The sequence below is a fragment of the Callospermophilus lateralis genome, chromosome 10 (assembly GCF_048772815.1).
Source record: "Callospermophilus lateralis isolate mCalLat2 chromosome 10, mCalLat2.hap1, whole genome shotgun sequence".
In the NCBI taxonomy this organism is placed as follows: Eukaryota; Metazoa; Chordata; class Mammalia; order Rodentia; family Sciuridae; genus Callospermophilus; species Callospermophilus lateralis.
The window spans coordinates 58810331-58838194 of record NC_135314.1 but is presented as its reverse complement, the minus strand read 5'-3'; the positions used below and the strand labels follow the sequence as shown (position 1 = coordinate 58838194).

Sequence of the window (27864 nt, the reverse complement as noted above, 5' to 3'; positions counted from 1 at the left end):
CTTCCTGTTTCATGTTCCCTGGGGCCTCCAAAGGAATACTGGGGCTGAGAGGGAGAATGTCTAAGTCCTGTGGCAGGGGATCAAGCAGTGCATTAGTTCGGGCCTGTTGCCGTAGTTCTCACTGATTCGTGCAGTTATCCACACTCTCTCCAAAGGCGCTCTCAGCCGGCCTTGGTGTTCTGAGTGCGCAAGAGTGTGTGTCCGCAGGTCAAGAGAGGGCATGGAGGAGCCGCCACCGGTTCCCGCGAGCTTCTTTTGCAGCGCACGGCGTCCTTCCCCCCGAGTCTTTGCTGCCGGAGCTGTGGCTGCCGACTCGGAATCACTGGTGGAGAATCAGAAGTTGCCTTCCTTAGTCCAAGAACCCTATTACCCGGAATCCGGTTGGGATCGCCTCCGGGAGCTGTTTGTCAGAGAGTAAAAAATGCCCAGGGTCTGTGGGGAGGGGCCACGAAAGAGTTAGCCTGGGGCCAAGAACCCAGGGGTGGTGGTTTATTTTTAAGTGAGATTAGAGGTTCTAATATTTGTGGAAGAAGGTTGTATCCTGATTTTGCCATTTGATAGTTGATTGATAGGTTTTTAATGTTAAGGCTCACTCACTGAAAGAGCTCCTAGGGATGGATACTTAGGTACATAGGGATGTAGTCCTATTGAAATCAGTGCCCTAATTTTACAGGTAAGAAAAGTTGGGCCAAGCTAGAAACCACTGACTTCCATGTCTGCAGAAATCTACTCCAATATTCTTTTTTGTATTTCATTTGATTCCAGACTTGTTGGTATTTCATGACCAATAATGTTCCTTCACCGCCCCTCAAGTGGAGATTGAAGAGGGCCAGAGAAGGTTGTCAGTTTTTTATTTTGCCCAAGGAAGAATTAAACAGTATCAACTATTGGGTTGTTGTTTTTGTTCTGTGCTTGGAATGAGCTCAGAGCCTTATTCTTGCTAGGCAAGCATTGTAACACTGAACTATACCAGTGTAGTGTTTAGCTATACCCTTCTGCCATTTCTCATCATAACTAGATTTTAAAATAGAAGATAACCCTTTAGATTGAATTTATTTATAATAATTCAAAACACTGAATTCATTAACTTATTAATCACTTGTGAAAAGATTACCCTATCATGAAGTAATTTACTATACTACGCTGTTATGAAGGGGTTAAATTAAAATTGAAGCTTTATAATATTGCCGAGATAGTTGTAGCAAGGGAACTGACAGACTGTGTTTAATTATTTAGGCTTCATCTTGGGGCCTTGCTGAGTTGTTGAGGCTGTCTCTCAACTTGTGATCCTCCTGCCTCAGCCCCCTGAGTTGCTGGGATTACAGGCATGCACCACCGGGCTTGGTAGCATTTTGGATAGTTCTTCATAGTGTTTTGGATAATGTCTCAATATGTTATCTTTTTGATGTTTTAGTGAACAACAGAGAATTTCAAAGGAACTTGAGAATATCTATAGGGCAGCAGCTTCAGCAGGCGTCATTGGCTGGGCATATGGTGGAATACCAGCTTTTATTCATGCTAAACAACGCTACATTGAGCAGAGCCAAGCAGAAATTTATCATAACCGGTTTGATGCTGTGGTAAGTACTGGTGATTTAAATAGTATTTAGGGGCATACAAACTTAGCTATTTACACTTAGTCATTCTGTTAGGTTGTAGTTTAGGAGGGTTTTTAAGAAATTAATCTAAATAACAACAGAAGTCCTAATGCTGATGTGTAATGTGTATATATTGTTTATTAGACTTCTTTAAAATAGGCATATAGGATCACAACTATGACTGGGATTGAACTTCTCCAGCCCTTTTTATTTTTTATTTGTAGACAGGGTATTGCTTGATTGCTGAGGCTGGCGTTGGACTTGATATCCTCCTGCCTCAGCCTCCATAATTGCTGACATAAGCATGTATCACTGTGTCCCAAGAAAAGTTTCTTTTTTAAACTTTTTATTTTGAAGTCATCAGGCTTAAGGAAAAGTTGCAAAAAATAGCACAAGATTCCCTACATACCTTTCATCCAGATTCTGTAAAATTTAACGTTTTACCATGTTTGTTTTGTCATTCTCTCTGTATAATAAATACTATTTTTTTTCTGGACTGTTTGAGAGTAAGTTATAGACATGATAAATAATTTAGTGTGTATTTCCAAAAGCCAAGGCCATTTCTTATAAAACCAACTACAGTTATAATGATCAAGTTCAGGAAATTAATATTGTTGTGGTGGACCACTATTTACATAAGGTCCACTATAGTATATGGACCTTTTGTAAATTTTGCTAGCTCTTCAGCTTATCTCATTTATTTAAAAAATAAATAAAAATTTTTATCTGATCTAGGAGCCATAGATTACATGTTAAATTTGTCTTTTATGCCACTTTTTAGTTTCTTTTAGTCTGGAATTATTTCTCTCTCTTTGCCTTTTCTGACTTTGACAGTTTTGAAGACTGAGGACCATATATTTTGTAGAATGCCCTTCAATTTGATTCATTCTATACTTTTTTGGCAGGTTACTCTATTGATACTTATTATTAATTGATACTGTATTCTCAGCACAGTTGATCAGAAGCACATGATATCAATTTGTCCTTTTACTGGTGATTTTTACTTTAGTTACTTGGTTAAGATGATACCTGCCAAGTTTAGCCACCATAAAATTACTGTATTTTCCTCTCTCTAATAGAAAGTATTTTACAGATACTTGTTAGACTTTTTGAGATTAGTAAATATCCAATTTTTTAAATCTAATTTTGGCATTCAATTATGATTCTTGCTTGAACTAGTTATTATTGTGGTGGTTGCCAAATGGCCATTTTCTAATCTCATCATCTGTGTATGTGTGTGTGTGTGTGTGTGTGTGTGTGTGGTGCTAGGGGTTTGAACTCAGGGTGTATGAACCCCTAGTTGATTTTTTTTTTTTTTTTGGTTCCAAGGATTGAACTCAGGGGCACTTGACCAATGAACCACATCCCCAGCCCTTTTTTTGTACTTTAGGGTCTCAGTGAGTTGCTTAGCACCTCGCTCTTGCTGAGTCTGGCTTTGAACTCAAGATTCTCCTGTCTCAGCTTCCCGAGCCACTGGGATTACTGGTGTGTGCCACTGGGAGTATTTTTTTGTTTTGTTTTGTTTTAATGAAGAACATGTCTAATCCTGATTTATGTCTGTCATGGTGGTTGCCAGATAGATTCGCTTTAGATACTTAGTTGATGGATTACTTGCAATTGACATTGGCAATTCTGTTTCTTTTCCATCTCCTGATAAAAACAGGATGCACAAGAGACTTGTTTAAACCTTAGTACTTAAAGAATGATAATTCTAGAGATTTTTATGTTATTTCTGTTATGGGACAGACCTCTCAGAAAATGTACCAAGTCTATTTTGTCTGAATTGGAGAGTCTTTATTTAGTGGGGCTGGGATTGTGGCTCAGTGGTACAGCACTTGCCTAGTGTGCTTGAGGCACTGGGTTCGATCCTCAGCACCACATAAAAATAAAATAAAGATATATTAAAAAAAGAGAGAGTCTTTATTTAGCTGGCTGGCCTGTAACTGCACCCCACAGGACCCATAACTGTCTGTTCAAGGAACAGCATCAAGCCTGAGCATTTCAGATTCTTTAAAGGCAAAAACTGCAAAAACCACATCCGGGTTGATGTAGCTGCAAGCAAGCAGGGGTACAGAAGCTGAATTCAACAGTTAGCATAACAATGCAATGGGTACATTGGTATTTCCCATGGGACTTTTAGGTTGGCATAGCAGCAAGCAAGCAGAACGGAAGTGGGTCGAAATGACCCTACTTGAGTACGAGTTAGAGAATGGTTACTGGTGTCTAGACAGTCAATCTCTGACAGGGTACATTGCCCAAGAAAAATGGGAACCAAAGAGAGAACAATTTCACATTGTATGAGAATTGCCATTTTGTGTTGCCAAACATGCTATACTAAGCAACTCTTGATAGAGGCAGAGTATTCCCATGGGAGAAGCATTTCTTATATGACATTGAGTCTCAGGGTAAAATGGAGTCTGTTTGGTCATTGCCCATATAGCCTGGCCCATAACAATTTCTATCTGACTAATTTATAGCTGGCATTCCTCTTGCCCCCATAATTTTTAGAATAAGGAAAGCATCAAGGTGTTTTGGAATCTCACAGCTTTTTTATAAACTTTAGCAATGTGCGCATCGTGCTGCCACACGAGGCTTCATTCGGTATGGCTGGCGCTGGAGTTGGAGAACTGCAGTGTTTGTGACTATATTCAAGTAAGTTATCTGAGTTTTGAGAGAGAGTCTTGATATTTTTGTAGTGCATCTTTTGAGATTATAAAAAACATGTTGAAGTGATTCATAATGCCTTTTTCTCAAGAACTTTTGTTTATGTAAGAGATTGGTCCAATTGTAATTTTTGGTATAACTGATAGATGTCTACCAACTACTATCAAAATACATACAAGTTTCCTAAGAAAGAGAAATTTCAAAACTTTTATGTTTCAATTTTTTAATGTTTTTATTTCTGAATATTCAAGAAAAATTTTTCATCATTTATTGATGATGATGATGGCTATAAGACTATTAAAATCAAATGGAATTTTATGTTTTAAAAAAAGGGATGGGGAGAAAAACAAGGCTAGTAGTTTGAAAAATGAGACAATCACCTTTAATGTTGTACTCAGGGGCACTCTACCACTGAGCTACATTCCCAGCTCTATTTTGTATTTTACTTAGAGAAAGTGTCTCATTGAGTTGCTTAGCTCCTTGCTTTTGCTGAGCTGGCTTTGAACTCAGCCTCCCAAGCCACTGAGATTATAGGTGTGCACCACCACACACAGCAATAAGTGTTTCTTAATCTAACAACTATAGGTTCATGTGTTCTGGAGGCAGGAAGAACTTGAGGGAGGAAGAATATCACTGGAGAAAGACAGTGATTTTTCTTTTGAATTTCAATAGAATTTATTCTAACCTGCTTAAGTTTTAAATTTCTCTGTCTTTTTCCTTTTGGCCTTATCTCTTTTGATGTGACAGTAGTTTAATATGGCTAATTTCTAACTGAATAGACCAGAATGCTTTTTTTTTTTTTCTCAAAAAAAAAAAAAGATTCGGTTTTTGTCATACCTATCATTTTAATGAGAACAGCAGTCAAGAAGGTAAATGGGATATGCTTTGAATTGTATGTTTTTCTTCCATCCCAGCTCAGTGAACACTGGATTAACTGTGTACCGAAATAAAAATGCTATGAGCCATTTTGTCATTGCAGGAGGTAAGACATTTTTGTTCTTGCTTACATTTTTCAACCTCAAATATGGCTTAGAAAATATGTAAGGACTTGCATATCAGAAGTACTGAGTTCTTTGGTTGGCTTCATATCGTACTTCATTCAACATTCAATACAAACATGTTTATGGACAGCTTTGGATTTGGCCCTTGGTATGCTTAGTGAATAAACAGATAAGATCCTTTTCTTTTTCATTGAATTTTAAAGTCTCATGAGGATGGGAAAAAACAGGTTCCTGTAATAGGAAGCAACAAATACATAGGACAAGGGGATTTAAAGTGAATTAGGTGGTCAAAGAATGCCTTTCTGAGAAAGTTAACATTTAAGCTGACATCTGAAGAATGCAAAAAAGACCAGCAGAAGTATCAAGGGGAGGACTCTATAGCAATAAAGTTCCTTAGAAACAGGTTAATGTGGTTCAAACATAATGAAGGGAAGAGTAGCTTGGGATGAGACTGGTCATATGAGGTAGCAAGAACCATATTTTTGTGGTAAGAGTTATGATTTTTCTTTTAAAGCTTCTTCCTCTACTAGATATGCCCTCTTTAAAGTGTTCATTAAAAATGGAGAATAGAATGGTGATTACCAGGGATTAGAGTTTGGGAGAATTGGGAAGATGTTGGTCAAAGGATACAAAATTTCAGTTAGGAGGAATAAGTTTTAAGATATTTGTTGTACAACATAGTGACTAGTTAACATTGATCTATTGTATACTTCAAAGTTGCTAAGAGAGAAGATTTTTTTAAGTGTTTTTACTAGCAAACAAAATGAATATGGGAGGAAATGTTTATGTTAATTAGCTTGATTTAGCCATTATTGGTGTATACATATTTCAGAACATCATATCATACACCATACACACATATAATTTCTATTTGTCAATTCAAAATACGTATATGTATATTATACATACATAGGTGTAAGTATATATGTGTGTGTGTGTGTATATATGTATATATATATATATATATATATATATATATATATATATATATAAATAAACATTAAAAAAAATCACAATGTTTTCAGAAAGATAAATGAAGCTAAGTGTCTTATACACTCAATTGTCCACTAACTCACGTACATTCTCTCGCATAAAAAAACACACACACATACATATGCCACATTTAAAACTTTTTTTATTTGGGAGCTGGGATTGTAGTTCAGAGGTAGAGCGTTTGTCTAGCACATGTGAGGCACTGTGAGCCTCAGCACCACATAAAAGTAAGTAAATAAAATAAAGGTATTGTGTCCATCTGCAACTAAAAAATTTTTTTAAAAGATATATCTATTTTGAAATTTTCTTTTTTAATTTGGAAATAATTTCAAGCTTACATAAAGTTGCAAAATTAGCTGGGCATCGTGGCACACACCTGTAATCTCAGTGACTCACGAGACTAAGGCAGGGGCATTGCCAAGTTTGAGCCCTGCCTCAGCAGCTCCAAAAGATCTTATCTCAAAATCAGAAATAAAAAGGACCAAGGATTTAGCTCAGTGTTAAAATGCCCCTGGGTTCAGTCAACCAAAATAAATAAAATAATAATGCAAAGAACACTACATACCCTTTTACCTGTAGGGATTTAGCCATGTTAGCATCATCTTGCCCCTGGGTGCATGCTTTCTTTTTGTTTTTCTTCCTTCTTGTCTTCCTTTGTTGTTTTCATTTTTGGTGGGGTATGAACCTAGGAGCATTTTACCACTGAGCTTTATCCTAACCCTTTTTATATTTTGTTTTGTCACAGCATCTTGCCAAGTTGCCCAGGCTGTCCTCCTAGCCTTTCAAGTTGTACCACTGTCCCGAGCCATTGCACTGTCTTTTTCAAAATCTGACTGGGATTTTAAGACTTTCTTTCAGAAGTTCTTCTGTTGTTTCCCATCACATTAATATCAATTCTTTATCTAGTTTCCATTTACCACTTTTGGGCCTTAGCTTTATAAATTTTGAATTTTCCAAATCCAGTATATTCTTGCTTTACATGATTTGGTTACTGTTATTGAATACCCTTTCCCAGTCCTGCAAACACTTTGTTCAGCTCCTACTTTTCTTTCTTTTTTTTTCTTTCTTCATGTCTTCCTCCCTTTCCCTCTTTCTTTTCTTTTCTTCCTTTGGATTGCATCCAGGGGCGATTTACCACTGAGCTATATGCTCAGTCCTTTTTAAAACTTTTTTACTTTGAGGCAGGGTCTTGCTGAGTTGCTAAGGATCTTGCTAAGTTGCTTAGTCTGGCCTCAAACTTGTGATCCTCCTACTTCAACCTTCTAAGATGCTGGAATTATAGGCATGTGTCATCACATCCAGCTTCTACTTATCTTTCAAAGTCCAGGTCATTTGTCAGCCTTAGCTTCTTCCCCAAGGAGTTCTCCTTCACCCCCATTTTTCTTCCTTTAGTTCTGCTTAGGTATCTTTTCCCTATGTTTCCATAATTAACTGTAGTTTTATTGAAATACTTAAAACATTATATGGTAGCTGTTAACTTGTTTTGCTTCTCTGCCAAACCAACTTAATGATTTCATAGGAAGTATTTGTCTTTCATTTTTCATTTCACAATCATTTGACACAGCCAAATAGACTTTTTTTTTTTTCCAGTATTAAAGATTGAATCCAGGAGTGCTCAATCACTAAGCTACATCTCCAGCCTTTTTTTATTTTTTGAGACAGGTTCTTGCTAAGATACTGAGGCTGGCCTGGAACTTGCAATCTTCTTGGCAGCCTTGTTAATGAGTAGGATTATAGGTGTGTACCACCATATCTGTCTTAGAATAAATATATCTTGTTTGAATGTGAAAATGATTTGTAAAATAAGCAAGGTGTATCTGACACAATATCAATTTTTATCTCAAACAGCAATCAACATTATATATGATGGTGTAATGCTAGAGTAATTTCCCATAAAGTCAGAATAATATCAAGAATGTCTCTTTGATAATTATTTGGCATTGGTCTGGATATTTAAAAAAAACAAAAACATTCAACATCCAGAATGGCTTAGTGAGGATCTTGGAAAACCCTCTTCCCAAAAAGAACCAATAACACTGAACAACATTATCCAAAAAACCAACTTTTTAAAGATACTGGAAATTGATCCAAGGCACCTGACAAATTGAGAAGCCTTTATTCAAGAATGTCTACTGAATCTTGGTAAGAGCAATAAGAGTCTGTGGTGATTTATCCTGAGGCTGTTCCAACCCCTGGGCCTCCAGCTCTGTGGTGCAGAAGTCCCACAAAGGAAGGGTAGGCTGAGAGGGTTTTGTTACTTGAGGGGGCTGACATTTGGAGCAGAGCACAGAAATTTCCGTGTGTAGGGAAGTTGCTGAAAGCAGTTTCAATCAAGGAATTCAAACATCACACAGTTAGCCTGAGGTTTAGATACTGTTTCAGGAAAAGCCATAGACCAGCGGATGAGGCAGAATTTTAATGAGGATCTTAGGAACAGTAAAACCAAAGAAACAGCTTGGTGCGTTGCATTGATATGCCTGTAGTCCCTGTGTGGGAGGCAGAGACAGAGGGATCACTTGAGCTCAGGAATTCAAGACCAGCCTGGGAAATATAGTGAGATCCTGTCTTCAAGAGAGAAAGCCAAAAAGGGCCATAATGAGATCATATTTACCCCATATGCCCTGGAAGCTTGTGCACATGGATAAGGTTCCAAGTATACTCAGGTTAGGGTTCTAACAAGTTACTTTTTGGGTAGATGCGAGTCCTTGTGAACACAAAAAGTAAAAACCAAAAAAAGATATGTAAACTGAATAACTTGTAAATGTATTCCCTAAGCCACAGACAAATTCACTTGTATAGGATACAAGTCTTATTGTTTTAATGAATCATTGACAACTAAGCTGGTGCAATTCCTAGGATGGGAGACAAAAATAAAAACTGAGAGCAGTCATCAGTGGCTATACTCTGTAGCAAAATAGACTCCACAAAACTGGTCTAGACAAGTTATCACATAAATAAAGAACCACAGCCATGCCCCTAAAGGGGACATGTTCTAACTCCAGAGTTGCTGTGGCATATTACTTAAAATGTCCAGTTTTCAACAATCACAACAAAGTCACATTGAAACACTAGGAAAAAAGCAATGGGAATTTCCTCTGATGGGGCCTCTCTGTGTACATAACTAACAATAGACTTCACATGATGTCTCTTAAAAGTATGAGGACAGTGAGTTAACATATAGATATAGGTAAAGAAAGAAATCATAAAAGTAATTAAATGGAAATTCTGGAGGTAATAAGTACAATAATAGAAATTTAAAATTTACTGAAGAGAAAAAATTCAGCAATAGATTTGAGGTAGCAGAAGAAAGTTCAGTGAACTTGAAGATAGATAATCTCTTCTGAAGGACAGAATTTAAAAAGTGAACAAAGACAAATGGAACATCAGAGATCTATGGGACACCGTCAAGCATTCCAGCAGATGGAGTGTGGAAAGAGAGAAAGGAAATAGGAAAAGTATTTGAAGAAATAGTAGCCACAGACTCCCAAATTTGGTGAGAAACATTAATCTACATATCCAAGAAATGTAACAAACTCTAAGGAAAACATAAAACAGATTTGTACCTAGATATGTCATATTTAAACTATTGAAAAACAAGGAAAATCTTAAAAGCAGCAAGAAAAACAATTCTTCCCTGGGCTCAAGGCATTCTAGCAACTCTGAAGACAGGAGGATGGCAAGCTCAAGGCCAGCCTCAGCAATTTAGTGAGGCCCTAAGCAATTTAATGAGACCCTGTCTCAAAAAAGAAAAAGGGATGGGGATGTGGCTCAGTTGTTAGGTGCCCCTGAGTTCAATCCCCAATACTAAAAAGTAAAAAAATAAAAAATGAAATGGTGGCATTCACTTGTAATGCCAGCAACTCTGAAGACTGAGGCAGGATTGCAAGTTTGAGGCCAATCTCAGCAATTTAGTGACACCCTGAGCAACTTTGCAAGACTCTCCTGTCTCAAAAAAGAAAAAGGTCTGCGGATAACTCAGTGGTTAAGCACTCCTGGGTTAAATCCACAGCACCCCTTCCCCCCCAAAAAAAAAAGGCAGAATAAAGACATTGCCAGATAAATAAAGACAATTCATTGCTTGCAAATCTGCCTTTAAAAATGGAAGTGATACCAGAGATTAACTTAAATCTACATGAAGAGTTAGTTAATAGTATTGATAAAGGTGGTTATCTAAGTAACTATCAAAGGCAACATGGAGATTCAAAAAAAAAAAAAAAACAGACAAAACTAATAAAAATAAAGCATCAGGTACATAACATTTAATGATATCTGGAACAATAGTAGCAAAAAGGAGAGGGAAGGAGTGCAGTTATATTGTAATAAGGGAATGACACCAAATTGTCACCTGAGTCCACAGGAGGAGATGGAAATGCTAGAAATGGTAAATGGGTAGGTTATTATAAAACACTGTAAAAATAATTTTTTTCTTCTGACCCTTAACCTTAAAAATACATAAGGTTGTATGAAACAAAATTATAACATTGCATTGTTGAATTTAACTACATACACCACAGATAGGACAACAAGAGCACAAAAGTGGTAGAAGAGTAGTGTTTCATTGGAACAAAGTAATAAGACAGTAACTTTAGAAGTATGGGCATCCTGAGCACCTGTAATCTCCAGGAAGCTGAAGCAGGAGGATCATCAAGTTTGAGACCAGCCTGGGCAACTCAAAAAAGACCCTGTCTGAAAACAGAAAATAACAATGACTGGGGGTGAAGCTTAAATCAGAAAGATCAAAATGGAATTAAAGAAGAAACAGAAAAGAAATAGCAAAATGGCAGGCCTTAATCCAACCATATCAGTAATAATATTACATGAATGGATTGAACATCGTTGGTGATTTTTTTTTTTTCTCTTAACACTAAATATTTCCCCCTGCTCTCACTTTGCATGTGTGGTTTCTAGAAGTCTTATGCAGATATCTTTGCAGGTAAGGAAGGTGTCCCCCTATTCCTCTCTGGCTTCTTAAGAAAGTGTATGTGTAGGATTGAACTCAGGGTCTTACACATGCTAAGCAAGTTACCCTACCATTGAACTATATCTCCAGCCTAGTATTCCTTTCTTTATCTTGGGATTTTCTACAGTTTGAAGTTGCTATGCCCATGTGTAATTTGGGAGCCAGTTATCCTGCTTGGTGTTTCTTCAGCTTCCTAAATTTGGTTTGTTTTCTGACATTAATGTAGAGGGATTCCATTTGTTTCAAACATTTCCTGAGTTCCTTAGTTCCTTTCTTTCTTCTTCCATTCCATCTACTCATGTTAAACCTTTTGAAGTTGTCCTACAGTTCTTGGATACTCTGGAGTTTCCCCCACCCCCCTTTGCTTTTCTGTTTTGGAAATTTCTGTTGACATATGTTAAAGCCAAGAGAGTCTTTTTACCAGCTGTGTTCCTTCTACCAATGAGTCCCTAAAGAGGCATTATTCATTGCTTTTACAGTTTTTGATCTCCAGCATTTCTTTTTGGTTCTTCCTTAAAATTCCATTTCTTTGTATCACCTGTTCTTTCATGCTGTCTACTTTATCCACTATAATCCTTAGCATATTAATTATAGTATTTTAAATTCTCAGTCTGATAATTCCCACATCTCTATCACAACTGGGTTTGGTTAAGATACTTATTCTGTCTCTTCAAGTGATGATTTTGCCTTTTTGTATGCCATGTAACTTGATAGCTGGGCATACTGTACTAGGTAAAAGGAACTGTAGCAAGTAGGACTTTAGTAATGTGGTGGCAAGGTGTGCTAGAGTAAAGCCTTCTGTAGTCCCATGATTAGGTCTCCATTGTGGTAAACATGTGCCTCTGATAGCTTACAAGTGTGTCTCATGTTTTCCTTAGGTGGAACAAAATGGGTAGTGTAGACTAGAGTTGGATATTTCCCTTCTTCCACATGGAAGGCTAAAGCAGGTTGAAGTTGGATATTCCCTAGGTTTATATAAAAACCTCTGATAAATAAATTAGACTCTGTAAAATCACTTATCTTGAGGGCAGCTGCTGTGGTGTAGTTCAATATGGGTGATGGGATTTTTCTGAGACCTTCACTGTAAAAACTTAGTAGAACTCTTGGAGGTAAATAGTAGTGTGGGATCCTCTGTGACTGAGCAACGGAGTTTTTCTCTCTCAGACTCCCCTACACTGAGCTTCCAGCAATTTGTCATTTATAGTTCAGGTTTTCCTACTCAATACCAGTTCCAGCAAGTTGTGATTCTCTATGTTCATCTGTCTGCCTTCTCAATTTTGAGGTCAACAGTTTACCTTGTGACCTCACATCTGTGATAGATCTAAGAAAAGAGTTGTAGTTGTTTTCAATTTATTTAGCTTTTTACTCATTAGGATAGAGTGATAAATTCTAATCTTATACCACATCAAAAACTGGAAGTCCCCTTTCTTTGTGTCCCACATCTTAACAAGACAATAAGAAAGACCAAGTGCTCTCTGCTTCCTGGCCACCATGAAGTGAACACAGTTCTTCTACTACAACCTTCCACCATGTTGTTCTTCCTTACCTTGGGCCCATAGCAGTGGACTGGGCCAGTCATGGACTAAACCTCTAAAACCATGAGCCAAAATAAACTTTTCCTCTTCTTTTTAAAAATTTTTTAAATTTTTTTAGTTATCGCTAGATCTTTATTTTTTTAATTTATTTATATGCGGTGCTGAGAATCGAACCCAGTGCCTCACACATGCCAGGCAAGTGTGCTACTGCTGAGCCCCAGCCCCAGCTCAACTTTTCCTCTTCTTAAAAAAGACCAAAAAAAAAAAAAAAAAAAAAAATTAAAGACAAGAAAGCCCAAGTGCTAGCAGGCATAGTAATCCCAGCATCTCTGGAGAATGAGGCAAGAGGATCACGAGTTCAAGGCCAGCCTGGGCAATTTATTATTATTATTTATTTATTTATTTATTTATTTTTTTTAATTGGTTATTCAAAACATTACAAAGATTGCAGAATCACATCGGTTACACATCCACATTTTTACATAATACCATAATAGTAACTGTTGTATTCTGCTACCTTTCCTATTCTCTACTATCCCCCCTCCCCTCCCCTCCCATCTTCTCTCTCTACCCCACCTACTGTAAATCATTTCTCTCCTTATTTTTTTCCCATTCCCCTCACAAACTCTTATATGTAATCTTGTATAACAATGAGGGTCTCCTTCCATTTCCATGCAATTTCCCTTTTCTCTCCCTTTCCCTCCCACTTCATGACTCTGCTTAATGTTAATCTTTTCCTCCTGCTCTTCCTCCCTGCTCTGTTCTTGGTTGCTCTCATTATATCAAAGAAGACATTTGGCATTTGTTTTTTAGGGATTGGCTAGCTTCACTTAGCATAATCTGCTCTAATGCCATCCATTTCCCTGCAAATTCCATGATTTTGTCATTTCTTAGTGCTGCGTAGTACTCCATTGTATATAAATGCCACATTTTTTTTATCCATTCATCTATTGAGGGGCATCGGGGTTGGTTCCACAGTCTAGCTATTGTGAATTGTGCTGCTATGTCAGCCTGGGCAATTTAGTGAGACCCCGTCTCAATATAAATAAGAATTGGGATTGTAGCTCAGTGATAAAGTGCCACTGGGTTCAAATCCCAATACTGTCTCCTCCTTCTCCCATAAAAAAGCCCAAGTGCTATGGGCCACCTTTTATTGGTGCCAGCAGGTGGTTTAAACCATGCAAGCTCCAGTCTGTGCAAAGCTTTCACTCTAATCCTACCTTCCACCACCATAAAAACCCAAGCCAATCACCCTTCTAGCTCTTTAAGGCCATTTTTGGATCATTTTTATAGTTAGAAATCTACCTTGGTCTCCTCCTTAAGTTTCGTTGTGTGTGTAATAAACCTTTTAATATCCTATTAGTGCAAGTTTAGCATTTTGGTATCTGATCCAGATTTTAGGTGTGAAGATTAAAGATTATTAAGAAGGCGATTCTCCCCAGATTGATCTAAAGTTAAAACCCTGTCAGAATCCCAAGAAGCTTAAAATATCTTTTGCAGAAATAAATAGCTGATTTATTTATTTATTTGGAGAGTCAAAGAACACAGAGTAAGCAAAACAATTTTGAAAAAGAAAAAAATAAAGTTGGAGGACGTATACTTTCCAATTTCAAAACTTACTATAAAACTGTAGTAATCAAGGCACTATATTGGCCTAAGGATAGGTAAGTGAAACAGAATGGAGAGTCCAGAAATCTGTATCTTATATTTCTGGTCAGTTGGCTTCCAGAGATGTCAAACTAATTCAGTGGTGGCAGGCATGTGGAGTGGTGGAGTATTGCATAGTCCCTTGTACAAGGGGTGAACTTTGCTTCCTCATACCATACACAAAAATTAACTCAAGAGATCAAAGACTTCAATGTAGGAGCTAAAACTATAAAACTAGAAAGAACATGCAAGAATAAAACTTTGTGACATTAGGCAAAGACTTAAATATGATAGCATAATTAGTTAAGAAAAAGTTGATGTAAATTGGATTTCATCAAAATTTTATATTTCAAAAGAAGGCATTATTAAGAAAATGGAACTGGGCCTGGTGGCATACCTTTATAATCCCAGCAATTCAGAAAGTTGAGGCAGGAGGATCACAAGTTTGAGGCCAATCTGAGCAACTTAATGAGACCCTATCTCAAAAATAAAAATTAAATATGGCTAAGGATAGGGTACCCCCAGGTTTAATCCCCAGTATCAAAAAAAAGAAAGGGGGCTGGGTTGTAGCTCAGTGGTAGAGCGTTTGCCTTGCACGCATGAGGCTCTGGGTTCGATCCTCAGCACCACATAAATATAAATAAATAAATAATAAAGAAAGAAAAGAAAAAGAGACATGCCCAGAACAGGAAAATCAACCAGCTAGCAAGTGAATTAGATTGCCTAAGAAGAAGTTGGGAACAGGAGTAACTGCAAGCAGATGCAAGAAACCTTTTTGTGAGGACGGAAATGTTCTAAAATGTGCTGACCTTTGCACACTGAATCCATTAAATATTTTTACTAAAAAATCATTGAATTGTTCATTTAGATTAATTTTGTGGTATGCAAATTATGCCTCAGTAAAATTTAAAAATATATTAACCGAAGGGACAAAGGCAATGCTTTAGAAAGGAAGAAACAATATAGATTCCTAGAGTGATACTTTGAAAAATAATTATATTTTAATATTCATATAATATTTATTATATAATAATATTTATAATAGTAACAGAAGTGTAATGTAAGGAATAAATTTAATAAATGTACAACTTCTATAAAGAAAATTACAAATCATAAAATAATAATAAATATGGGGTTGCATTTAATACAGTTAACCCAGTATTCATTGAAAATAATTTAAATCAAAATTAGATTTTTTTTTTAAAAAAAGAACTTTATACAGTGTTAAACCCTTTAAAATTCAGATTCTGTGAGCATAGCAAAAAATTTCCATGAATAATTAGGGGATCTTGCAACTATCATAAATTAAAATGTGAATAAAATTACAACAAAAACAGTGGAGTATTGGCAGATCTGTGAAACAGAATTTAAAGATCAGGAACAAACGAAGCACACACAAACATCTAAACTAGAGCAAAGGTGATTGTTCAGACTGATGGTGAAAGAATCATGGACTGAAACAATTATTAACTGTTTAGAAGGGAATGAAATTGTAACTATTCATTACAACAAAACAAATTAAAATTCATTAAAATAGTTATGTAAAAAAATCCACAAAATATTTGGAGACAAATAGAAGTAGATGTATGTCTGATTTCTAGGTGGGAATATATGTTAATGTATGTATGTATATACATATGTGTATGTATACATATATAAGTAGGAAATTATTAGCAGACTTAGCCACATAAAAATTTTAAACTTATCTATGTCAAGTACTACAGATGTATGTAAACAATCTCAAAATAACATAAGCAGGAAATCAGTAAAATCTCTTACACATCAAAGAGAAAGATATCTCAGTTGGAAATAGGAAAAAGAACATGAATTTGTTCTTTCAAATACATGACACAGATAACTTGTAAACCTGTGGTAGAACAACTATCTTTCTCTGCTACTTGGGGAAATGTGACTTAAATTAGATACCACTTTTGGTCTATTAAAGTGGGAAAGATAAGAGAATACAGAACAGGGCATTTGTATATTTTTAATGGGAAAGTAACAGTGCAACTTTTTTGAATAGCAGTCTAGTAATTTAAGTCAAAAGCCTTTGTGGGGAATGGTGGTGCACACCTGTAATCCCAGTGGCTTGGGAGGCTGAAGCAGGAGGATCTCGAATTCAAAGCCTGTCTCAGCAACAGCAAGGTGCTAAGCAATTCAGTGAGTCCCTGTCTCTAAATAAAATACAAAATAGAGCTGGCTCAGTGGTTGAGTGCCCCTAAGTTCAATCTCTGGTACCCTCCCCCCAAAAAGAGCCTTTAAAATTTTTGTGTCTTTTGTCCTAGGAATTCCATTTCTATGAGTTTATTCTAATGTACAAAGATTTATGTACAGGAATTATTGCACCTTTATTTAAAACATCCATAAATAGAATACCTATGATGGACAATGCTTTGTAGTACATCCATGGAATAGAATTGTGGAAGAAAATTTAGTGATATGAAATTTAATAATGTGTTCAAAGAAAATAAAAGGTGTAGTATGTACAGTGTGGCCCCATTATAAAAAGATTTTGTTTGTGAGACTAGGGAAATAAGACCAGCTTATTACTATCTCTGGGTAAGGATGATTTTTGTTCTTGTTCACTTAGAAAATGTAAAGAATAAATATAGAATATTCAAATAAAACTATAAGCCTCAAATATTGCCATTCGTAATGGTATTAGTCGCCTTGTGCTTCTTGAAAGAGGAAAATGAATGAACATAAGATGTATGCAATCCCAGTAGAAATTGAAGAGGTGCATACCATTCCATCAGCCACCAGGGGGCACTGTAGGCCATTGCTTTGCACGCCTGTCTGAGCTGCAGTGCAGCTGCAGACTGGGTGAGGCTGGGAAAAGGCATTAGTCACTGGGGCTACTTGAAGATTAGGTTTTTTTTTTTTTTTTTTTTTTTAGAGAGAATTTTAATATTTTTATTTTTTAGTTCTTGGCAGACACAACATCTTTGTTCGTATGTGGTGCTGAGGATCGAACCCGGGCCGCACGCACGCCAGACGAGCGTGCTACCGTTTGAGCCACATCCCCAGCCCCTGAAGATTAGGTTTTTATTTGGGGTGAACTTTCCCTGAAAAAGGAAGAAATAGAAGAATGGAAGTAAATAAAATGCAGATTTTAAAATGTAAATAGAAAAACACTGAGCAAAATGAGAAGAGATTGGATCCATTAAAGTAGCGTTTATTTATTTATTTATTATTTAAATATTTATTTTTTTAGTTTTAGGTGGACATGATATCTTTATTTTACATTTATGTGGTTCTGAGGATCGAACCCAGTGCCTCATACATGCCAGGCGAGCACTCCACCACTGAGCCACAACCCTAGTCCCTCGCGTTTATTTTTGTAAAAGAGATTTCTTCTTTTGAATCTGCAAGGTAGATGGAAAGTTATGTATGGGCTATTTTCTTGTAGTGGTATGTTAATAGTAGGCTCAGGAAGCTCACTTAGGGGACTGTATTATAGAAGGAAAAATTTAAAATGGAATTATTGTATTCAAAGATTATTTAATGTTAACTTTATTCTTTTTAAATAGCTGTCACTGGAGGTCTTTTCAGAATAAATTTAGGCATTCGAGGCCTGGTGGCTGGTGGTATAATTGGAGGCTTGTTGGGGTAAGTGTTAAAATGATTGTATTTTAAATTTGTACATCTTTTATTAATGCCTTGCCTATTAAAATTAACATTTATTTTCAAAGAACATATTTAATAATGAGAGCCTATAAAAGATTGTTAGTTTTGTATTGGCCGTGACTTTGTCCAATTCTAATTCTACCCTAATTGTTTTTACTTATCACGATAAATAATTTAAGATTGATTTAATACAGCTATCTAAGATAGAGTCTATATTCAAATTCCTTTTCACTGAACAAAAACTATTTATATATCACTAATACCTGAGATTATTTATAATTTGAATGAAGGTAGTTAGAAGGAGCTGGAAGAATAAAACAGTTAATAAGCACATTTTATGAAATTTTTTTGGTTAGGTTTGGTTTAACTTAATAGATTAATTTTTTTCCCAACATTTAATTTTAAACAATTTCAAACCTGCAGAAAAGTTGAATGAATTAGTATATTAAAACCCCATATTCCTTTCACCTAGTTTCACCAATTGTTAATATCTTGCCACATTTGTTTTCTGTATCTCTGTATATGTGTGGGATATAAGTATGTTTTTTCATTTCCTTTTTTTTTTTTTCTTGAATAAAGCTTTTGAGACCTCATGATACTTTACCCCTAAATATACCAGTGTCTCCTAGGATGAAATCATAATACAATTATTACAGTAAACATTGTTCTAATACTACTAAGATAGGATCCATATTCAAAATTCCTCAGTTATCACTATAATGCTCAGATTATTTCTCAAATAAGTTTGATTGTCCCCTTATGATTAGATTTAGGTTATGTTTTTGGGAATACAGCATAGGTGAAGCAGTACCCTCTTTGTATCACATCAAGAGACATGTCACCCATTTTAAGTAATATTAACTTTAATTACTTGATACATTGGTTTTATATTGCTGTGTAACAAATTACCACAAACTAACTCCTTAAAACGATACTCACTTATTATCCCACAAAACAGAAGTCTGGGTGAGCTTGCTTATTTATTTATTTATTTATTTATTTTAGTTGTAGATGGACACAATACCCTTTATTTTGTTTAGGTTTTTTGTTTGTTTGTTTGTTTTTTAATGTGGTGCTGGGAATCATACCTCAGGCATGCTAGGCAAGCGGTCTGGAACTGAGCCACAACCCAGCCCTGGATGAGCTTATTTGCTTAGGGTTTCACAGGATAAAAATCAAGGTTTTAGCCAGGCTGTGCTCTTATCTCAGGGTTCTGGAGAAGACTCTGCTTTCAAGCTCATACAGGCTGTTGAAAGAATCCAGCTCTTCATGTCGATAGGCCCAAGGTCCCTGTTTCCTTGCTTTCCGTGAAGCAGATGCTGCTTTCTGTTCCTTGAGGCCACCCACATTCCTTCCACAGGTCCCCTCCAGTTTGAAACCAGCAGCAGCACCTTGAAACCTTCTTGTACTCCTTGTACTTTGAATCTTCTGCTTCTGTTTGCCAGATGAACTCAAATTTAACTGAATAGTCACCTTAATTATATTTGTAAAATCCATTTTGCCATGTAACTTAATGCAGTTATAGGCATAATATCTCATCCTGTTCACAGTGAAGGAATTAAGAAAGCAAATTTGGGGAGACTATTTTAGAATTCTGCTAAGGCAGTATCTACTAAATTTATCCATTGCAAAGGTATTCCCTTCCAGTCATGAATACTAAGTGTCTGTAGGATGAGACTATGTTAATATCCTACTGTCCAACTTTTTCCTCTAATGGCTTTTATGATCCATTAATGATCCATGCTGTAATTGACTATGTTTACAAACTATTGTTATGATGATTCTATTAATCCTTCTGTTTTTATTAGTTGACATTCATATGAATAAAAAACATTCTCCTTTCTCTCTTCCTTTTTCTCTTCCTATCTTCTTCCTTTTCCCACCCCCTTTTCAGGAGGGGGGTAATACTATAGATTTTTGGGTTCTTTTTAAAAATTTTAATTAAAAAAATTCAACATGCCACATCCACTGTTGACATTATTTTTGTTGCAGTGGTAATATACCAGCTTGACTTGTAGGGGCAAGGTATTGAAGTTAACTGCAATTTTTTTATTATAAAATCATATTACATAGTATTTACCATCTTAACGATTTTCTAAAAATATTCTTAGTTGTAGATGGACACAATGCCTTTGTTTATTTAGTTTTTTTTTTAATTTGGTGCTGGGAATCGAACCCAGTGCCTCATGCATGCTAGGCAAATGCTCTACCACTGAGCCACAACCCCAGCCTCAGTCTTAACCATTTTTAAGTGTACTGTCCAGTGATGTTAAGTACATTAACAAAGATGCTTTAATTATCAAAGTTCTTTTATCTGATAGTGAACAACTGGGTCAATGCTGTTGCTTAGTGGAGTTGCTGACATGTCATGGGGTCTGAGGACTCTCCCTAAGCTTTCTCTCCACTTTCCCTCAGCACTCCTGTAGGAGGCCTGATGATGGCACTTCAGAAGTACTATGGTGAGACTGTTCAGGAGAGAAAACAGAAGGATCAAAAGGCATTCTATAAGCTGAAACAGGAAGAATGGTAAGGAGATGTTTTGGTGGGTGATGCTCTGCTGACCCAAGTACTCTAACTTGCCACCCAACACAAAAAAGTTTTTTGGTTTTTTTTTTTTTTTTGGGGGGGGTGTTGGTACTAGGGATTGAACCCAGGGGCTCTTAACTATTGAGCCACTTCCCCAGCAATTTTTATTTTCATTTCAAGACAGGGTCTCACTAAGTTGCTTAGGGCCTTGCTAAATTGCTGAGGCTTGCTTTGAACTTGCAGTCCTCCTGCCTCAGCCTCCCAAGTTGATAGGATGACAGGCATATCATGTCATTATACCCAGGTAAGAAAAGTTTACTCTTCTTGGTCTTATTCTCTTTAATTAAGGAGAAAAGAAACCTGAAAGGCACTAACTTTAATTTTAATTTGGTGAGGATCTTTCTTTAGATACTTTGTAATAAAAACATTAAAATCTTAAAAGTTTCATTTGGTTGCATATTTTTCTTTTCCTATGTTCTTGACTACATACTAAATTACTTAAAGGTAATACACATCAAGGTGCTTTACTTGGCTTGTTTAAAAAGTGATAGCCCCTATGTTGTTTACATCTATAGGAATACAAAACATGTTAAATTCCTACATTCAAAAATTATACTTTAGCCAGGCATGGCGATGCACGCCTGTAATCCAAGCAACTTGGGAGCTGAGGCAGGAGGATCACCAGTTCAAAGCCAGCCTCAGCCAAAGTGAGGCACTAAGCAATTCAGTGAGAACGTGTCTCCAAATAAATACAAAATAGGGCTAAGGATGTGGCTTATTGGCCCCTGAGTTCAATCTCCAGTGCCAAAAAAATTTTTTTTTTCCTTCTTGCAGTAGGCACAGAGGAATTGAATAGACATAGTGGCTGTTAACGAATGGAATGTCACTGAGGAAGGAGCATGAAAATTTTTGTGTATCCCACCTGGTCATTTCCTGGGGTACATTAATCTCTATTTACTGGGTAGGGTACTCAGACTCTGTGCAGATTCTATGTAAGATGAGCATAATGAGCTGCTGTCTAGTACTCCTGAGTACATATGGTTTCCTTCACCATGACACCATCCGTTTTGATAATGTGGGAATCATGCATGATTGGCTTGTGAGTGGAACAGGTCAGGAGAGAGAAAAGTCATTGTATATGAAACACAAGGAATAGTGTTTGCTCATAAGTTGCCTACCAAAGCAGGGAAAGTAAGACAAATAATTTTTGTTTTAAATCTCTGTAAGAACTAAGAAATGGATAATTTACATCCTTTTTACTCTTTGATTACAGGAAAGCCAGACTGCAACTTACTGAGCTCCTCCCTCAGGAAATTGAAAACAGCCTAAGGAAAAATCAATCTGAGGAGGATGCTAAGAAAATTGAAGTCCTGCTAAACCTTCCTAGAAACCCTTCATCACCAGATAAACAAGATAAGGATTGAGAGTGTTCCAGACTTGAAACTCATGGGAGAGTCAAAGGAGCTATGTTGCTGTAGCCATGAATGCCAGTGCCCGTCTCCTCTGGCATTGGACCAGCCTGCTGACACATGTACGCACTGGCTCCTGTGGTGGCAGTGACTTGCTCCTCTCTTTCTGTTTTTTTAAATCAAGAATTGGGCTGCTCAATTCTCATTTTATTTATCCTTAAATTTAAATACATACTTATATCTGTATTGATCTATTGACCCATTTGTATGCTTATATTTCTTTACCCTGGATTTTACAAATATAAGTAAAAAACTCCCAAAATATTAAAGTTGAATTCTATAGGCTGTATATTTGCTCATGTAGTCCTTTGATGGGTACCTTAACCTGGTGTGCTGGTGCACATCTATAATCCCAGCAACTTGGGAGGCCAAGGCAAGAGGATTGCAAATTTGAGGCCAGTCTCAGCAACATAGCAAGGCCCTAAGCAACTTACTGAGATCCTGTCTCAAAATTAAAAAAAAAAAAAAGCGGGGGGTGGGGGGGTGGCTGGAATGTAGCTCAATAGTAAAGCACTCCTAGATTCTATTCCCAGTTACCACCTCCCACCAAAAAAACAAAAACAAACAAACAAAAAAATTAGGTATCAGCAGGAAAAGAAACAACCAGCCAGTAGAACCAGGTTGTAATTGAAGGTGGTCTGTAAAACTCTTGGGCCCTTGAACCATTGTGGGCTAATGTATAGTAGTGTTTTGCTTTGTTCTAATAAGAATCAAAGATGACTTCTATGCCATTTGAAATAAAATACAAAGTTAACAAAAAGGAAGTAAGTCACATTATTGAAGAAACAGTCTGACTTTGTTTCCTCTCAGTCTTGCTGATAAAAGTGTGTGCGTATTGTTGCAGGAGCTGTGTAGAAGAGAGACACCATACCTACACTTGGAGCTGCTGCCTCAGAAAACTGTCTTGCAGATTTCAGCAGTTAGTAAATGAGAAGGAAACAAAACTGGACTAGGTGTTCAGCAGTCCCCACTTGGAAGTTCCACTTTCAGACTATGGTCTGAAAATATTAAATGAAAAATTCCAGAAATAAATAAGCAATAAGTTTTGAGTTGTGTGCCTTCCTGAGTAGAGTGATAAACTCTCATGCCTTGCCTCCCAGGACAGGAATCATTCCTTTTTCCAGCATGTCTGTGTTCTACCCATTCATTCATCACTAGTAGCTACACCTATATAAAGCTCTGAATTGTCTACAGTTTCAAGCATCCATTGGGGGTTTTGAAATGTATCTCCCTCAGACTAGGGGAGACTACTATATAAAGGGGGGAAAGCTGCTAGTATTTTAGTGTTGGGCCTCTCTGCTTCTACTTTAAGAATACTGTTGTTAGATACTTCTCAGAGGAGAACATACAATCAGTCAACAAGTACATGAAAAAATGCTCACCATCTCTAGCAGTCAGAGAAATGCAAATCAAAACCACCCTAAGATACCATCTCACTCCAGTAAGATTGGCAGCCATTATGAAGTCAATCAACAACAAGTGCTGGCGAGGATGTGGGGAAAAGGGTACACTTGTACATTGCTGGTGGGACTGCAAATTGGTGCGGCCAATTTGGAAAGCAGTATGGAGATTCCTGGGAAAGCTGGGAATGGAACCACCATTTGACCCAGCTATTGCCCTTCTCAGACTATTCCCTGAAGACCTTAAAAGAGCGTACTATAGGGATACTGCTACATCGATGTTCATAGCATCGCAATTCACAATAGCTAGACTGTGGAACCAACCTAGATGCCCTTCAATAGATGAATGGATTAAAAAATGTGGCATCTATACACAATGGAGTATTACTCTGCATTAAAAAATGACAAAATCATGGCATTTGCAGGGAATGGATGGCATTAGAGCAGATTATGCTAAGTGAAACTAGCCAATCCCTAAAAAACAAATGCCAAATGTCTTCTTTGATAAAAGGAGAGCAACTAAGAACAGAGTAGGGAGGAAGAGCATGAGAAAAAGATTAACGTTAAACAGGGACGAGATGTGGGAGGAAAAGGGGGAGAGAAGGGAAATTGCATGGAAATGAAAGGAGACCCTCATTGTTATACAAAATTACATATAAGAGGATGTGAGGAGAAAGGAAAAAAAAACAAGGGAGAGATGAATTACAGTAGATGGGGTAGAGAGAGAAGATGGAAGGGGAGGGGAGGGGGGATAGTAGAGGATAGGAAAGGTAGCAGAATACAACAGTCACTAGTATGGCAATATGTAAAAACGTGGATGTGTAACCGATGTGATTCTGCAATCTGTATACGGGGTAAAGATGGGAGTTCATAACCCACTTGAATCAAATGTATGAAATATGATATGTCAAGAGCTTTGTAATGTTTTGAACAACCAATAAAAAAATTTTTTTAAAAAGACAAATAAATCAATAAATAACAACAAAGAAAAAAAGAATACTGTTGTTCCCCAAGAGTTAGGTCTATGGAGCTGGGTAAAATAGTAGCTACAGTCATGGGGGCTCCAGAAGCAGAACACTGGCTCTCCATTTCAGCCATGTGAACTATAACAAAGCCATTTTACTTTACCTCTCAGATTTCTCAACCTGCCAAGAAATAGCATCTACTTGAGATTGGATACTAAGTGAAATTATTTAGGTCAAGTATAATATTGTGAAATGTATATTTGGTCTTTATCCTTGACATACAACTCTAAAATCCTTGGAATCTCCAAAGTGATCATGTCTTTTTGTTCGTGAATTAGTTGAGTGATGGCTAGCATCCATCTCCAGAGGGGATGTGGCTGTTCGCCCAAAAGACCCAAGCAGAACTGGAGGGCAAGCATTTTTAGTCCCACCCCACAAATTCTGGTTAAGGGGAAAGGAACCAAAGGTTAAGGTTGATCACCAATGGCCAAGGATTTAATCAATCATGCATATGTAATAAAGCCTCCATAAAATCCCAAAAGGACAGGGATTGGAAAGCTTCCAGATAGCTAAACCTGGGGAGGTTCCTAGAGAGTGGCCTGCCCAAAAAGGGCATGGAACGTCCGTGCCCCTTCTCCCTGCTTAACTCTATGCATCTCTTCATATGTTTCCTTTGTAATATTATTTATAATAAACCAGTAAAGTGTTTGTCTGTGTTCTATAAGCTATTTAAGTAAATTAAACCTAAGGAGATGTCATGGGAACCCAGCTATATACCTAGGGCTGGCGACTGGCATCTAAAGTAGGAGCCCTTGTAAGGTGATACCAGAGATGGGAACTTTTGACTTAGTGCCAGCCAGTAAGAATGGAATCTGAGTGAAGTAATGTGGAGAGCAGGCTGTGCCCTGCCTTGAGTTACTCCATGATGACTAGAACAGCAGTTTTCAGGACCTGCCTACCTCTGAACTACTCCATTTTGGAAAGCAGTAATTTGCCAGGATTGAGTATAAATGGGCTAAAATAGAATGACAATATCCCTTGTTCGTACCTGATGTGTACAAAAAAACCCACCATCTGCACAGCATAACCATAAGGCACAAACTGATAAATTAATAGTGCTAATAAAAATGACTTCCTGTGAATGTATTGATTTAAATCAGAAGCACATGGATGCATGAGCTTATCAAGAAATTGAGACCCATGAACTTATTCTCACCAGATACAACCCCCTTACCTGAAATTCATGAAAGGAAAAGCATCCCAAGACTGGTTATGGGGGCCCATGGGGTTTCCACTCAGCTTGATCTTCCTGTTTGATGCAGCCCACTTTGAAACTGCTTGCCTGCTGTCTGGACCTTGGCCTAGTTAGTTCCCTGCTCTGGACCCTGAAGTTCTGGAGATGTTTAGTAATTCCAATATGACCACTTGCAGTATCTCTTGAATTTGTATTTGCTGTCTGTCTTTACTCTCAGAGCAGCCCCCTAGAACTATAACCCCCTTAACCCTTTTCACTTTTCTGCAAGCTTTATACCTTATCAGTGTGTAAGATGCCACGTGTGACTTGAATGTTCTAGATCTTAGTAATTAAGATTGGAATGAAAGAACCTGTCACTGCCTGACTTGTTCCTTCCAAGGGACCCATTCAGTACTTGAAGAATTGTAACCTTTGAAAGTGATACAGCTTGTGAATTTGTTGTTATTCAATAAATTGTGACCCTGTGGGAAGTCACAAATATGTCCAGTCTATATTAATGGCACAACCTTATTACTTCAAGTGAGCAGGAGTATATAGGGAAAGCGTTGGGGATAGGGGCAGAGAAGGAAGGGCCTTTGCCTCCAGCTGAAGGGAACAGCCAAGATCGAAAGAGAAGTCAAAACTGCCTGTGAACACAAGAATGGCCCAGCCTTTTATTGAGTGACTAGGGCTGGGAGAGTCAGGGTTTTTTTTTTTTTTTTTTCTTCTTCGTTCTTGTCTTTTGTGGTACAGTGGATTGAATGGGGGAGAAGTATGGAGGGTTAATCTTTCTTCCATTGATCTACATCCTGGCCCTTTTATTTTGAGGCCAGGCTGGCCTTGAACTCATAATCATCCTGCCTCAGCTTCCCAAATAGCTGGGATTACAGGCTTGTGCTCTCTCACCCAACTAGGGTCTGATCCTTTTATGATAACTTATTTGAGAAGTTTCTTTCTTGTGGAAGAGACTTGTGGAACAGGAGTCATAAATAACATAGGAACACAAGTTGACTACTTCCTTCTTTTTAATTCTGTGCTGATTTCAGAAGGGTCCAGAAATACCATGGAGGCAGAGCCACTTTTAGGGATCTAAGGAAGCCCTATGGAAGGCTATTATTACCTCAGATATAGTAATGTTGATAGCCCGGTTTTTGGTGACAAAACTGCCTCCTCACATGTTGAAGTTTGAACATTAGAGAAGAACACCAAGGCAAGCATATAAAGCAGGGTTTATTTAAAAGAGAGCAACACAGTTTCTCCCAGGAGGGAGCTGGTATCCTGGTATACCAAGAAATGAGGGTGTCCTGCCCCTTTTATACACCCTAGACTTTCTTTGTTCTCCTACCTTCTTCCCTCTTTTTGGGGGGTGGGGGGGTGGGTGGTGGTGCTGGGGATTGAGCCCACAGCCTTGGGCAAGCACTCTACCAACTGCAAGTACTCTACCAACTGAGTTATATCCCTATCTCCCCGCTTCTTCCCTCTTAGTTCTCTTTTTCTACACATAAGACTAGGCTCGGGAGATGGTCCAGGTGGGATGGCCAAACGGTGAGAAGCACATGGGCTGGGTAAGAGCCAAATGGAGTGATCCAGGCAGGAAGCAGCCCTGGAGGTATTAATTAAAAACTTCATAACTCCCTGTAGGGGAGGGACAATTCCAGGGACAGGTTATCTTAGCAACAGGTTGGGAGGGGGCAGGTTATTTTGATAAGGGTGGAGGAAGGGCTCTAAAGGCATTAACATTTAAATCCCAGCCTCAGCAACTTAGGGAGACCCTGTCTCAAAATAAAAAATATAAAAGGTTGAGGATATAGCTCAGTGGTAGAGATCCCCTGGGTTCAATCACTAGTATTGCAAAAAGAAAGAAAGAAAAAAAAGTGGAGGAGGAGGAAAACATTTAGTAACAGATCATGAATTAAGGCCGGAGAGTTTATCCATTTTATTCCCTGTTCTGGAACCTTTTTGTTTTGAAGGGTCAGCCATTAACCTGTGGGATCTGATGCTTAATTATCCCATTTATAAATTGCTGACAAAGGGGAAGTTAGCCAATCTGTTCATTGTTCAATTTTATTATTATCCTTATTATTTAGTAGTGGGGATTGGTCCCAGGGGTGTTTTATCACTGAACTACATTCTAGTCCTTTTTATTTTTTATTTTGAGGCAGTGTCCTGCTAAGATGCCGCAGCTGGCCTTGAATTTGTGATTCTCCTGCCTCAGCCTTCCCGAGGTGCTGGGAATATAGATCTG

General features: G+C 37.5%; 1 protein-coding gene across 2 annotated transcripts; it reads left to right on the top strand.

Annotated features, from left to right (window-relative positions):
* On the top strand, positions 1-23038 carry Timmdc1 (translocase of inner mitochondrial membrane domain containing 1). 2 transcript variants are annotated; one of them, XR_013092507.2, is made up of 8 exons: positions 1-414; positions 1415-1580; positions 4162-4250; positions 5177-5244; positions 17929-18007; positions 20441-20551; positions 21825-22082; positions 22865-23038. XR_013092507.2 is itself a non-coding variant. In XM_076868503.2 (7 exons), exons 1-7 carry the CDS (start codon positions 221-223, stop codon positions 21973-21975), a joined length of 858 nt encoding a protein of 285 aa, XP_076724618.1. In that variant the 5' UTR covers positions 1-220; the 3' UTR covers positions 21976-22780. The 2 variants fall into 2 exon arrangements, 1 of the variants encoding a protein (XP_076724618.1); XM_076868503.2 differs by lacking the exon at positions 22865-23038 and having other exon boundaries at positions 21825-22780.
* Positions 23039-27864: the final 4826 nt, after the last annotated feature.

What these genes read in the sequence shown, in the direction of transcription:
- Timmdc1 (XM_076868503.2), top strand. Translation starts at nt 221, where the DNA reads ATGGAGGAGCCGCCACCGGTTCCCGCGAGCTTCTTTTGCAGCGCACGG. An exon ending in CGGGAGCTGTTTGTCAGAGA is followed by an intron (nt 415 to 1,414) that starts GTAAAAAATGCC and finishes TTGATGTTTTAG; the next exon opens with TGAACAACAGAGAATTTCAA. An exon ending in CCATTTTGTCATTGCAGGAG is followed by an intron (nt 5,245 to 17,928) that starts GTAAGACATTTT and finishes CTTTTTAAATAG; the next exon opens with CTGTCACTGGAGGTCTTTTC.